This window comes from Prionailurus bengalensis, chromosome D1, assembly GCF_016509475.1.
Source record: "Prionailurus bengalensis isolate Pbe53 chromosome D1, Fcat_Pben_1.1_paternal_pri, whole genome shotgun sequence".
NCBI classification, from domain to species: domain Eukaryota; kingdom Metazoa; phylum Chordata; class Mammalia; order Carnivora; family Felidae; genus Prionailurus; species Prionailurus bengalensis.
In genome coordinates, this window is record NC_057346.1 from 100,570,083 (window position 1) to 100,582,374 (window position 12,292).

Sequence of the window (12,292 nt, forward strand, 5' to 3'; positions counted from 1 at the left end):
GCCCCACCCAGCCGAATGATTTGCCCAAGGGCGCAAAGTGGCAGAGCAGAGACGTGGGTCCCAGGGATGCCTGGCTCTGGACCCAGGGCTCGTTTCACAGAATGCTTCACTTGGGTGTCTGTTGCTTGCTAGGAAGTGCACCTTAGGCACCTTTACAAACGTCTTCTGGACTGGCTCTTTGGGGTAAGTGGAATCTGGTTTCCCTTCCTCACCTTCTACACTTTTACTCTTCGGTCCCTTTATTAGTTCAGATTAGGTTTGGCTGTGAGTAACAAAAAAACTTCCCGAGTATGCACGGCGTAAACAAAACAGGAGTTTGTTTCTTTGTCCTTGTAGAAGCAGCACCAGTGCTAGGCAGGACGGGATGGAGGAGTGCTAGCCAGGGCTCCGTGGCAGGAAACAGAAGCTTTTTACGCGCTTTTTTTCAGCCCAAAGGAACTCGATCCTGGGAGCCGAGGGTTTGCAGAGTTATTGGGAGGGCTGGTGTGTTATTTTGCCAGGGCGGCTGTTACAAGTACCACAGACTGCAGAGCTTAAACAGCAGAAATTTATTTTCTCACAGTTCTGGAGGCAAGAAGTTTGAGATCAAGGTGATGAACGGTTGGGTTCCTCTGAGGCCTCTCTCCTTGGCTGGAAGGTGGCTGTCTTCTCCCCGTGTCTTCGCGTGGTTGTCCTTTGGTCTGTGCATGACTGTGTCCTAATCTCCTCTTCTTACCAGGACACCAGTCATATACTGGATTAGGACCTACTCTAATGACCTTGTTTTACTGTAATCACCTCTTTAAAGGCCCTGTCTCCAAATATACCACCTTCTGAGGTACTGGGTGTTAGGGCTCCAACATATGAATTTTGAAGGGACACGATTCAACTCTTAACAGCTGGGGGAGCAGGCTTTAGGCTGGGACCCAGGAATGGCTCCCACACTAAGGGGTGCAGTTTTGTCACAGTCTGCAACCCCCACTGTAGGTGTTGGCTCCAGGAATATATGTTCTGAGCTGTAATCCGGGGATCAGGAAGCCATAGGTGCCACCACAGCCACCAGAGCCTGAGCTCTGGGTATTGCATCTACATTCCAGCTACAAGGAGGAGGAAGGGCAGAAGGTAGTGCTCCATGCGTTCATGATACTTCCTAAAAGTCATACGGTACTTCTGCTCACGTCCTATTGACCAGAACTCAGCCACATGGCTAATCTAGCAGCAAAGGAGGCTGGGAAATATAGTCTTTACTTCTGACAGCCAGGTACACAGCTAAAAATCTGGGGTTGTATGACTAAGGGAAAAGCCAGGTAAGGAATGGGTTTTAGGGGTCAACAGCAGCCTCTACTGCATGTTTCTAAACAGAGGTTCTGGGAGGCCTAATAATGTATTTGAGATAAAGCAGCCAGCAACAGCCAAGGTCCTACCCCAGAGTGTTAGCCCGTGCCCACGTGGGTTTACCCCTCCTCTCATTTCCGGTGAATGACTTTGTACAACCTAAGCATGCACTTTCTATGCTCTTGTAGCCAACTGTTTTCTCAGTAGCCAAAAATACCAGTTGCTAAGGGCATTGTAGGTGATAATACAAAGAAGAGAGAAAGGTCGGATGTCCCAAGTGTGCATATAATCTCAGTGTAAATATTTTGTGAGGTTCAGTCACCCTGTCTTCTGTAGAACCAGGCTCTAAATCTAGTTGTTTACTCTCTTCCCACAGCCCCCCGTCCAGTTTCCGACTTTCGAGTGACGAGTGTCAGCACAAGGGAAATTGGCTTAGCTTGGAGCAGCAATGACGCAGATTTCTTCAAGATACTTACCACAGAGGAAGGAGCTGGAAAATCTCCTCTGGAAACAGCCACCCAAAACCAAAGTATTGTCATTGGTGGCTTATACCCTGGAACCAAGTATCGTTTTGAAATATTTCCACAAGGACCAAATGGGACTGAAGGGGAGTCCCAGACGGTTTACAATAGAACTGGTAAGCAAATAGGCTGTGTTTTCTGTAAAACAGTGGTGTTTCTTAAAGGAAATCAGTATAATTTATAATGCCAGGTTTTCCAAATACTGCTTTTAATTATCTAATGAAAATCTTAAAAACATTTATAATGACAGTAATGCATATTCATTATGTAAAATACATAGACAAGCAAAAGAAAATCACATAGTAAACTACCAACCAGAAATAATCACTGGTAACTTTTGGTGTATTTTTGATGTATGAGGTAATCAATGATAACTTTTCTAATTTTAAATATGTGCCTATATTTTTATTTATTTATTTATTTATTTATTTATTTATTTATTTATTTAGGGTGGGGAAGGGGCAGAGGGAGAGAGAAGTTGTGGGGTTCCATCACATGAATCATGAGATAATGACCTGAGCCGAAATCAAGAGTCAGATGCTCAACTGACTGAGCCACTCAGGGACCCCTATATATTTTTTCTTTTACAAACATTGAAGTCATCTTATTCATGTGGTTTTATAATCTGCTTCTTACCACATAGCAGCTTATTATGAGTGTTCTTCCCTGCCAGTATAAATATTTCTACAGGATAATTTTAATATCATCCTGGCATTCCATTGTCTAAATCGGGTCAACAGATAATAATGGCCTATGGGCCACATCTGGCCATTGCCTGTTTTTATAAATAAAGTTTTACTAGAACACAACCATGCTTATGTGTTTATATACTATCTATAACTGCTTTTGTGCTAGAAATGAGCAGTTGCAATAGAAAATATATGGCCCACAATACGTAAAATATTTATTCTGTGTCCCTTAAAGGAAAACTTAGTTGACTTGTGGGCTAGATCATTGTTACCCAAAGTGTGATCCAGGGATCTCTCAGAGTCCCCTAGATTCTTTCAAGGAGTTGATGAGTTGTTATTATTATTATCATACTGCTTCTAAAGTGTTATTTGGCTTTTTTAATCTTATTCTCTCACGATGAGTGTATAATGGAGCTTTCCAGATGCTATATGACAAGGGATGACATCGTCACTCTGATGGCTAATGGAATGTATGCTTGTGTATTCTTATGTTTTAAAAATTCTTCATTTTTTATTTCTTTAAAAAATTTTTTTGGTGTTTATTTACTTTTGAGAGAGAGACAGAGAGAGAGAGAGAGAGAGAGAGAGAGTGAGCAAGCATGAGCAGGGGAGGGGCAGAGAGGGATGGAGACACAGAATCCGAAGTAGGCTGTAGGCTCTGAGCTAGATGTGGGGCTCCAACTCATGAACCGTGAGATCATGACCTGAGCCCAAGTCGGAAGCTTAACCAACTGAGCCACCCAGACACCCCTTCATTTTTTATTTCTAATACAGTAAATATAAATATAGCCTACATAAATAAAAATTCTCTCTTAAGGAGGTAAAGGGGTCCTGAGATTCAAAAGTTTAAGAACCAATGATATGGATGTATTGTAAATTATTCAAGTACTCCCCTGTTGTTGGAAAAGTAGATTGTAGATTATATACAGTCTTTCATAAACAGCATTATTCTTTGAGGCTAAGTGATCTTGATAAAATTATTTCATCAAAACAATTTAATATTCATTACTGTTGTTTTTAAAATTTGAAACACGTTTTTTGGAAAAGCTTGGAAAACACACACTATTCCTTGAGCTTTGATTGCAAGAGAATTAATCTTTTATATAGAAGGGAAGAATAAAAAAATGAGGCCTAATTCCTTTAGGCACACATGAAATCATTTGGGCTTTTGAGATTCTCCTTGTGTAGGTTTCTTCAACTCTGTTGGTTGGGTGAAGGCATTGATAGTTCCTTGAAAGGTTTGTTTCCAAAATAAGGGACTGCTAAAGTGCATACCTTAGATGAAATGCAGTAATTCCATTTCAAGTCTGAATTTTATTTTTTTATTAAAAAAATGTTTTTAATGTTTATTTATCTTTGAGAGAGACAGAGCATGAGTGGTGGAAGGGCAGAGAGAGAGGGAGACACAGAATCTGAAGCAGGCTCCAGGCTCTGAGCTGTCAGCACAGAGCTTGACGCAGGGTTTGAACCCATGAACTCTGAGGTCATGACTTGAGCCGAAGTCAGATGCTTTGCTGACTGAGCCACCCAGGCGCCCCTCAAGTCTGAATTTTATTTTATTATTTTTTTTTTTTTCTGAAATTTATTGACAAATTGGTTTCCATACAACACCCAGTGCTCATCCCAAAAGGTGCCCTCCTCAATACCCATCACCCACCCTCTCCTCCCTCCCACCCCCCATCAACCCTCAGTTTGTTCTCAGTTTTTAACAGTCTCTTATGCTTTGGCTCTCTCCCATTCTAACCTCTTTTTTTTTTTTTTTCCTTCCCCTCCCCCATGGGTTCCTGTTAAGTTTCTCAGGATCCACATAAGAGTGAGACCATATGGTATCTGTCTTTCTCTGTATGGCTTATTTCACTTAGCATCACACTCTCCAGTTCCATCCACGTTGCTACAAAAGGCCATATTTCATTTTTTCTCATTGCCATGTAATATTCCATTGTGTATATAAACCACAATTTCTTTATCCATTCATCAGTTGATGGACATTTAGGCTCTTTCCATAATTTGGCTATTGTTGAGAGTGCTGCTATGAACATTGGGGTACAAGTGGCCCTATGCATCAGTGCTCCTGTATCCCTTGGATAAATTCCTAGCAGTGCTATTGCTGGGTCATAGGGTAGGTCTATTTTTAATTTTCTGAGGAACCTCCACACTGCTTTCCAGAGCGGCTGCACCAATTTGCATTCCCACCAACAGTGCAAGAGGGTTCCTGTTTCTCCACATCCTCTCCAGCATCTATAGTCTCCTGATTTGTTCATTTTGGCCACTCTGACTGGCGTGAGGTGATACCTGAGTGTGGTTTTGATTTGTATTTCCCTGATAAGGAGCGACGCTGAACATCTTTTCATGTGTCTGTTGGCCATCCGGATGTCTTCTTTAGAGAAGTGTCTATTCATGTTTTCTGCCCATTTCTTCACTGGGTTATTTGTTTTTCGGGTGTGGAGTTTGGTGAGCTCTTTATAGATTTTGGATACTAGCCCTTTGTCCGATATGTCATTTGCAAATATCTTTTCCCATTCCGTTGGTTGCCTTTTAGTTTTGTTGGTTGTTTCCTTTGCTGTGCAGAAGCTTTTGATCTTCATAAGGTCCCAGTAATTCACTTTTGCTTTTAATTCCCTTGCCTTTGGGGATGTGTCGAGTAAGAGATTGCTACGGCTGAGGTCAGAGAGGTCTTTTCCTGCTTTCTCCTCTAAGGTTTTGATGGTTTCCTGTCTCACATTTAGGTCCTTTATCCATTTTGAGTTTATTTTTGTGAATGGTGTGAGAAAGTGGTCTAGTTTCAACCTTCTGCATGTTGCTGTCCAGTTCTCCCAGCACCATTTGTTAAAGAGGCTGTCTTTTTTCCATTGGATGTTCTTTCCTGCTTTGTCAAAGATGAGTTGGCCATACGTTTGTGGGTCTAGTTCTGGGGTTTCTATTCTATTCCATTGGTCTATGTGTCTGTTTTTGTGCCATCAAGTCTGAATTTTAGATTAGACTGTTGCGATGGCGTCTTAACGTCAACATATATTTCTGTTTTTCTTTTGAGAATGTTGCTACCATGAGGATTACCGTGGTGGGGGACACTTGATTTTGTGTGACTTGCCAATGCCCAGAACTTAATGTGATAATAGCTTAATGTATTGGGGGTCTACAAAGTGCTGGGCTCTCATCTTTTATTTAAAAATTTTTGTCATAACTTCACGAGGTAGGCACTGTTAGCATCTCTGTTTTCCAGAGCAGGAAATGGGAGTTCTGTGAGCTTTATAACTGGCCCAGAGTGACAAAGGAGTGAACTGACCTCTGGCTTTGAAGAATGAGGTCTCAAGCAGAGTGTGGACTGATGGTCAGCTGCAAAGCAATTTAGGCTTATTCGTTGAGGAGAAGTTACATCTCTTGTACTGTAACCTCTAATTGAGTTCCATTGAATGGGAATCATGAAGAGTTGTGATAAGGCACTAATCTCTTCGGGGATTATCATTCTATGGTTGAACAACTTCCATTATTATTAAAGTCAGTATAACAGCATTAAAGGCAATTTTGAGGAAGGGAAACAAATGCTATATGATTCAGCAGTTCAAATTCTACGTGTGTGTGTGTGTGTGTGTGTGTGTGTGTATGTTTGTATACATATGTTTATATGTGTATATGTATGTATATGTATTTATATGATATTTATATTTCTCAAAGGATTGAAAGCAGAGACTCGAACAGTTATCTGTATACCAGTGTTCATGGTAGCATGATTTACATCAGCCAAGAGTAGAAGCAGTCAAGTGTCCAGAGAGCAGTGGATAGACAAAACATGGTATATCCACACAATAGAATATTATTCAGCCATAAAAATGAATGAAATTCTGATACCCACTGCATGGATGAACCTCAAAACATTATGCTACGTGAAAGAAGCTAGACACAGAAGGACAAATATTGTATGATTCTACTTACTGAGGTTCTTGGAATAGGCAAGTTCATAGCGACCAAAGGAGAACAGAGGCTACCAGGGAGGGAAGTGTGGGGAGTTGCTGCTTAAGTGGAACAGAATCTGTGTTGGGGGTGATGAAATATTTTGGGTATAGATAGTGATGATAGTGTCACAAAATTGTGAATGTATTTAATGCCTCTGAGTTGTACATTTACAGATGGTTAAAATTATAGATATGGATATTTTACCACCATAGAAAGGAAGGGAAACAAGAAGAACTCTGCCTTCTAACCCCGCTGAATTCCTTTCACATCTGTGTCCACAGTCATAGGTTTTGTTTACATCGTTGTAATTATTATACAAATAATTGTATTTTGTATTTCAACTATTTTTTTTTAACTCAGTGTATATTGTAGCCTCCCTCCCATAGTATGTATGGTCTTTATGTTTTTAGTGGCTGCAGGATGTTTCATTATATAGCCAGATCACAGTTTATAGAGCCCTTCTCCTTTTATGGAATATTTAGGTTATTTCTATTTTTTTTTTACATTTATAGATAATGATGTACTTTTTTCTTTTTTTGAAGTTTATTTTGAGAGAGAGAGAGAGAAAGAGAGAGAGAGAGAATGCATGTGGGAGGGGTAGAGAATCTCAAGCAGGCTCCATGTGGTGAGCATGGAGCCTGACGCGGGGCTTGAACCCTTGAACCCTGAGATCACGACCTGAACTAAAATCAAGATTTGGATGCTCAACTGACTGAGCCACCCAGATAATGGCGTCCTTTTATGGTCTTTTGTCTGTGGAATCCCTGTGACATCAGGAATCTGGTGGTAGGGAAGGAAGACTCTCAAAGCTACCTACCTTTACAGAGGAGCCACTTAAAATTTTTTTTTGGAAGAGAGTACGTGCGTGTGATACATGCATGTAAAACACACACACACACACACACATACATACATACACACATACACACAAGGTTTTACAGTGAGAATATTTCCTTCTTTTGTCCCCTCACTCAGTTCCTCTCACAAGAGGTGACTTGGGTTCCCAGGTAAAGAGAAATGTTTTGGAAGCAAGGGCAGAAAAGTAGTAGCTTACATGGTTATTTCTGGGCCTCGATCTGTGCATGCACATTACAGCTGGTTCGGTGTGTAGAGGTGAGATGCGGGGGAGCAGGGTACCCCGAGTACCCCTGTGGGAGAGTTCTCTTCTGATCCCAGCTGGGAGGGTGGTTGGGGTGTGTGCGTACGTGTGTTTTCCCTTCTCCACCCTGGCCTCGAATACTCTCAACCTAGCAAACGTCAGCTGTCCATTTCAGTTTTTCTTTTTGGTATATGCCTGTGTTACAGGAAAACGTTTTCTTTTCAGGGAGTTAGATTAAACACACACACATCCACACACACGCCCACCCACCCACACACACATACACACCCCCCCACACACCAGACTATTTATTGAGCTGTAATATACATATTGAAAACACACACGTCATAAGTGCATAGTCTGATGCGTTTTCACCAACTGAACCCATCTGGTCATCAGCACTCAGATCAGGAATCTGAATAAGACCTCCACCCCAGAAGACCCCCAAAGGGGGCGTTTTTATGACAAAAGCGAAAGACCAGAGAACCCACAGGACAGATTGGTAAGCTTGCTCATCTGTGTCACGGAAGAGCCAAAATTCTCAAAAGACAGGAGTGTGCGTGTTTCTCGCTTGCTTTGGAGTTTGCCCTCTGTGAACTCGTCTGAGACTTTGCTGGCAAAAGAGCAAGTTCTCTGGACACTTTGCAATGAAGCTGGGTGTTAAGATGGTCCTTGGCACTTCCTTTGTACCTCCTTTCCTCCCACCAGATCCCAGTGCCGTCTTTGACATCCGCGTGTTCAATGTCACCACAACCGGGATGGAGTTGGAGTGGCAGAGTACGGACAATGCTTCCGAATACACCTACCACCTAGTTATACAGTCCGAGCGCGGCTCTGACAAGATGAACACTTCTCGCAAAGAGATCACTCTCAGGGGTTTGGTTCCAGGCACCTTATATAACATCACGATCTTTCCAGAGGTGAACCACATCCAGGGGGAGGCCAGCTCCACGGCACAGTACACATGTAAGTCTCTTAAGGACACCCTGGTAAGTGGTGTTCTTTCTGATTCTCCTGGAGGGTGGGAAGCAAGCATTGGTTACACGGTGAGGTAAGTGGCCATTGTGTCTCGGGGCTCCAGGTAGAATCTGAAGCTGCTTAAGCTGAAAACATTGGCCTCCGCAAAGGTTCTGGTGTTCTCTTGGGGCATTGGTGCTGAGCTTCTAAGGAATTGTCCTTAGAAGCAGAAAGATCCGATAAACATGGACAACATAATTATTCCATTCTTTCCTTGGGAATACGGACTAGAGGAGAGTCACCTTGTCTTGGTGACATTAGAAGATACTGCTCAAATGGGGAGCTTTGCTTGCAGAGTAGTAAGGAAGGCGTCTTGCTAATGTTTGATCTAACTATATGGTAGAGATAGATGGTAGTTTGTATTATCTTTTTCGCATATATTTTCTCTTTCATTAATCAGATTTCCAAAACAGATAGGAAATTATATCTGGAAAATATATTTCAGATAAACTTAAAAAAGAAGCCTGGAAAATGAATTCTTTTTGAGATTTAATCTGTATAATTATTTTCTGAATGTCTTTTTGGGAAGCCTTGTGTATTTTGAGTCAGCAAATGTTAGCTTTATTTATTCTTTCCTCAAAGGAGCCAGGCTATTTTTAATTGTTTTTTATTTATTTTATGTTTTTAATTTTATTTATTTATTTATTTATTTTTTTATTTTTAATTGTTAAAAAAATTTTTTTTTATTGTTTATTTTTGAGAGAGAGAGAGAGAGAGAGAGCAAGCACAAGTGGGGGAGGGGCAGAGAGAGAGGGAGACACAGAATCTGAAGCAGGGTCTAGGCTCCAAGTTGTCAGCACAGAGCCCGACGTGGGGCTCGAACCCACGAACCGTGATATCCTGACCTGAGCCAAAGTTGGACACTTAACTGACTGAGCCACCCAGGCACCCAGGAGCCAGGCTATTTTCAGATGCAGTAAATAAAATAGTCCTGGAATTCAAGGCTTATCTGTGCCTTTTTTTTTTTTTTTTTAAACTAAGGGCCCAGCAATGTAGCCAACATTGAAGTAAATACCAGCACCACGGAAGCAACCTTAAATTGGCAGAACTTTGATGAAGCTTCTCCCAGGTATACCTACTACCTTTATATTGGGAAGGATGGAAATTTCAGCCAAGCAACACGACTAGTCACAGACATTGGCGTCACCTATGCTACCGTCACTGAGTTAATACCTGGCTCATCATACACAGTGGAGATCTTCACCCAAGTGGGAAATGTCACCACACCACTGGCATCTGGCAGGCAGTCATTCTGTACAGGTGAGTAGCCTCAGGTGCCTCCTGCACTCTTTCCTGTGTGGTGCTGACCTTGCAGGTAGGTCCTCTGCAGGCTTTAGTTTATTAGGTTTCGGGCCGTGTGTGGTAACAGACCCTGGACTCTCCCAGAAAGCCCATTAGCTTAGTAGGGCTGTCTTGTCCTCCTCATTTATTCATCCAGCAGATATTTATGCAACACTTACTATACGCCAGGCGCTGTTAAGTGATACCCCCAAGTCTCTGCCTTCCTGGAACTTCGATTCTGGTGGAGAAGACAGACAGATAATAAGTCATTAGATGATGATTACTGCTAGGGAGAGGGAAAAGAACAGAGAAGGGGGAGAGGAGATGTTTATGTAGGATGCCCTGGGAAGGCCTCAGTGAAAAAGTGACTGTTGAGCAGAGACCTGAAGGAAGTGAAGGAGCCAGCCAGATGGCTGTCAGGGTGTAGAGCATCATAGGCAGAGGAAAGGCCAGTGCAAAGGCCCTGAGGCTGGAGTATGCCTGCTGTGTTGAAGGAAGAGCAGGAGGCCAGGATGGCAGGAGTGGACCAATGGGAGCAAGAGGGTGATGGGTTGGTGGTGAGGCCCCGGGAGGTGACGGGCTAGGAGAGGGATGCCATTCAGGCTTGCGGTTCATGATTTGGCTTTCCCACTGAAGAAGATTGAAAAGGATATTGTTAAAATGGATGCTCAGCCTTTTTGCCTTTCTCAGTCCTTATCTCTCAGTGTAAAAAGTGCTATAAAGAGAAAGGTAGCCCTGTGTTTAACCTAAGGAGCTTTCAGAGAGCAACCCAGGGAGTGTTCTACAGATGGCTGTGAGTACTTGGGCTCACGGGTCTGATGGGGGCACCTTTGTCACCCCGGTGCCCGTGCACCACCTTATTCTTCCCCCTCTTTGTACCTACCTCTTTCCTTGCTTAGACCAAGCTGCTCAGGTGTGTTCAGGCTGATTTGGAAGCGGAGGGCTGTCATCGGATCAGCCTCCCTGGTAGCGTAGGAGCTGGCACTTTGATGACCTCTGACCTTTCAGGTGGAGCTGCTAAAGAAATCCCTGTAGCTCTGAGTCACCCCTGCTCCTCGGGCCCCATCCACCTGGTCTAGAAGCTGATCTTTGGGATTTGGGTGGCTTCTGCTGCCGAGACTTACCCTCGCTGTAATTATTGCAGTCTAGAGCAAGAGAAAAATACATACGAGCATTTATGCCTGGGGGTGGCTGGAACAGGGGCTGTGGGGGTAGCGGTGCGTTGGGCGGGTTACTTTCCTAGGCCTCTGGCGGAGCGTGTGGGAGCTGTTAATGGGTGGTTTGTTAATGCTTTTCCTGCCTTAAAATACTGCAGCACTGAAGCAGTGATAGTATTCTGCCCCCAGCACCTTAGTACAGAGCTCTCTATTTACAGCAGTTTAGGGTCGGCCGTCAACAAAACTCTATTGGTCCTCAGACAGGTAGAGACAGACAACACACCATTTGAAAGATGAAGAAACTGATCCCATTTACTATTGATTATTCCGCATGTTGTGTGTATACAAAATGCCCTGGACTTGGATTCAGGAAACCCAGGGTCCAGTTTTGGCTTTGTTGCCTAGCAACCAGGTCATCTTCAGCAACTTACGCAACCTCTCGAAGCCTCAGTTGCTTCATCGGCAGAGTGGGGCAGTATTAACCCTACCTCTTCCAGAAGGATTGTCAGGAGGGCCCCAGAATGAAGGAGTTGCCGCCTCCATACTGTTATGATATCGCTAGCTCTCGCAGAGCCCCGTTCTCTTCCAGGGTGGTGATTGACAGCCACTTTCACAGAATCCTCATACAGTCCTGCTGCTGAGGCTCGGTTGGGTAACCGGCCCAGGGTCACACAGTTCAGTAATGCCTGGTTCAATGTCAGCCTCTGCGTCTTCTAGCATTCTGCACGGCAGTCTCCTCATCACAGATGAGCCGGGATTCGACTGCCCTCTAAGTGCCGGCGTTTGCAAAGGCACCCGTCCCGGACTCTGATGATGTGCTGCGCTTCCCTTGCAGATCCTGCACCAGTAGCCTCCTTCCGCTGCGAGGTGGTCCCCAAAGAGCCAACCTTGATTCTCAAGTGGGCCTGCCCTCCCGGCACCAACACAGGCTTCGGGCTGGAGATCAGCAGAGGGGCTTGGAAAAATGTGACAGACCTGGAGAGCTGCTCCTCGGAGAACGGCACAGAGTACTGGACGAATGTCACATGTTTGAATTTTTCTACCTCCTACAACATCAGCATCACTGCCTTGTCCTGTAACAAGACGGCACCTCCCACCCAAAACACCTGCCTCACTGGCATCACAGGTGGGCTTTGTGGTCCACCCCTGGAGAACGCTGACCCAGTGGGTCTGCACGTGTGGCCTAGAAATCCATATTTCTTTTGAAATTTCTGCTAAAATATATATATTTTTAACTTTATTTATTTATTTTGAGAGACAGAG

At 43.6% G+C, this 12,292-nt stretch overlaps 1 protein-coding gene across 3 annotated transcripts in view; it reads left to right on the top strand.

Annotated features, from left to right (window-relative positions):
• Positions 1 to 12,292, top strand: part of PTPRJ (protein tyrosine phosphatase receptor type J) — a 55,126-nt gene that overhangs the window by 10,913 nt on the left and 31,921 nt on the right. For all 3 annotated transcript variants that reach the window (XM_043582515.1, XM_043582513.1, XM_043582514.1), the window contains exons 6-9: positions 1,691 to 1,951; positions 8,283 to 8,540; positions 9,573 to 9,851; positions 11,865 to 12,155. In XM_043582515.1, coding sequence (XP_043438450.1) covers positions 1,691 to 1,951; positions 8,283 to 8,540; positions 9,573 to 9,851; positions 11,865 to 12,155 — 1,089 coding nt within the window. The remainder of the gene's footprint in view (positions 1 to 1,690; positions 1,952 to 8,282; positions 8,541 to 9,572; positions 9,852 to 11,864; positions 12,156 to 12,292) is intronic.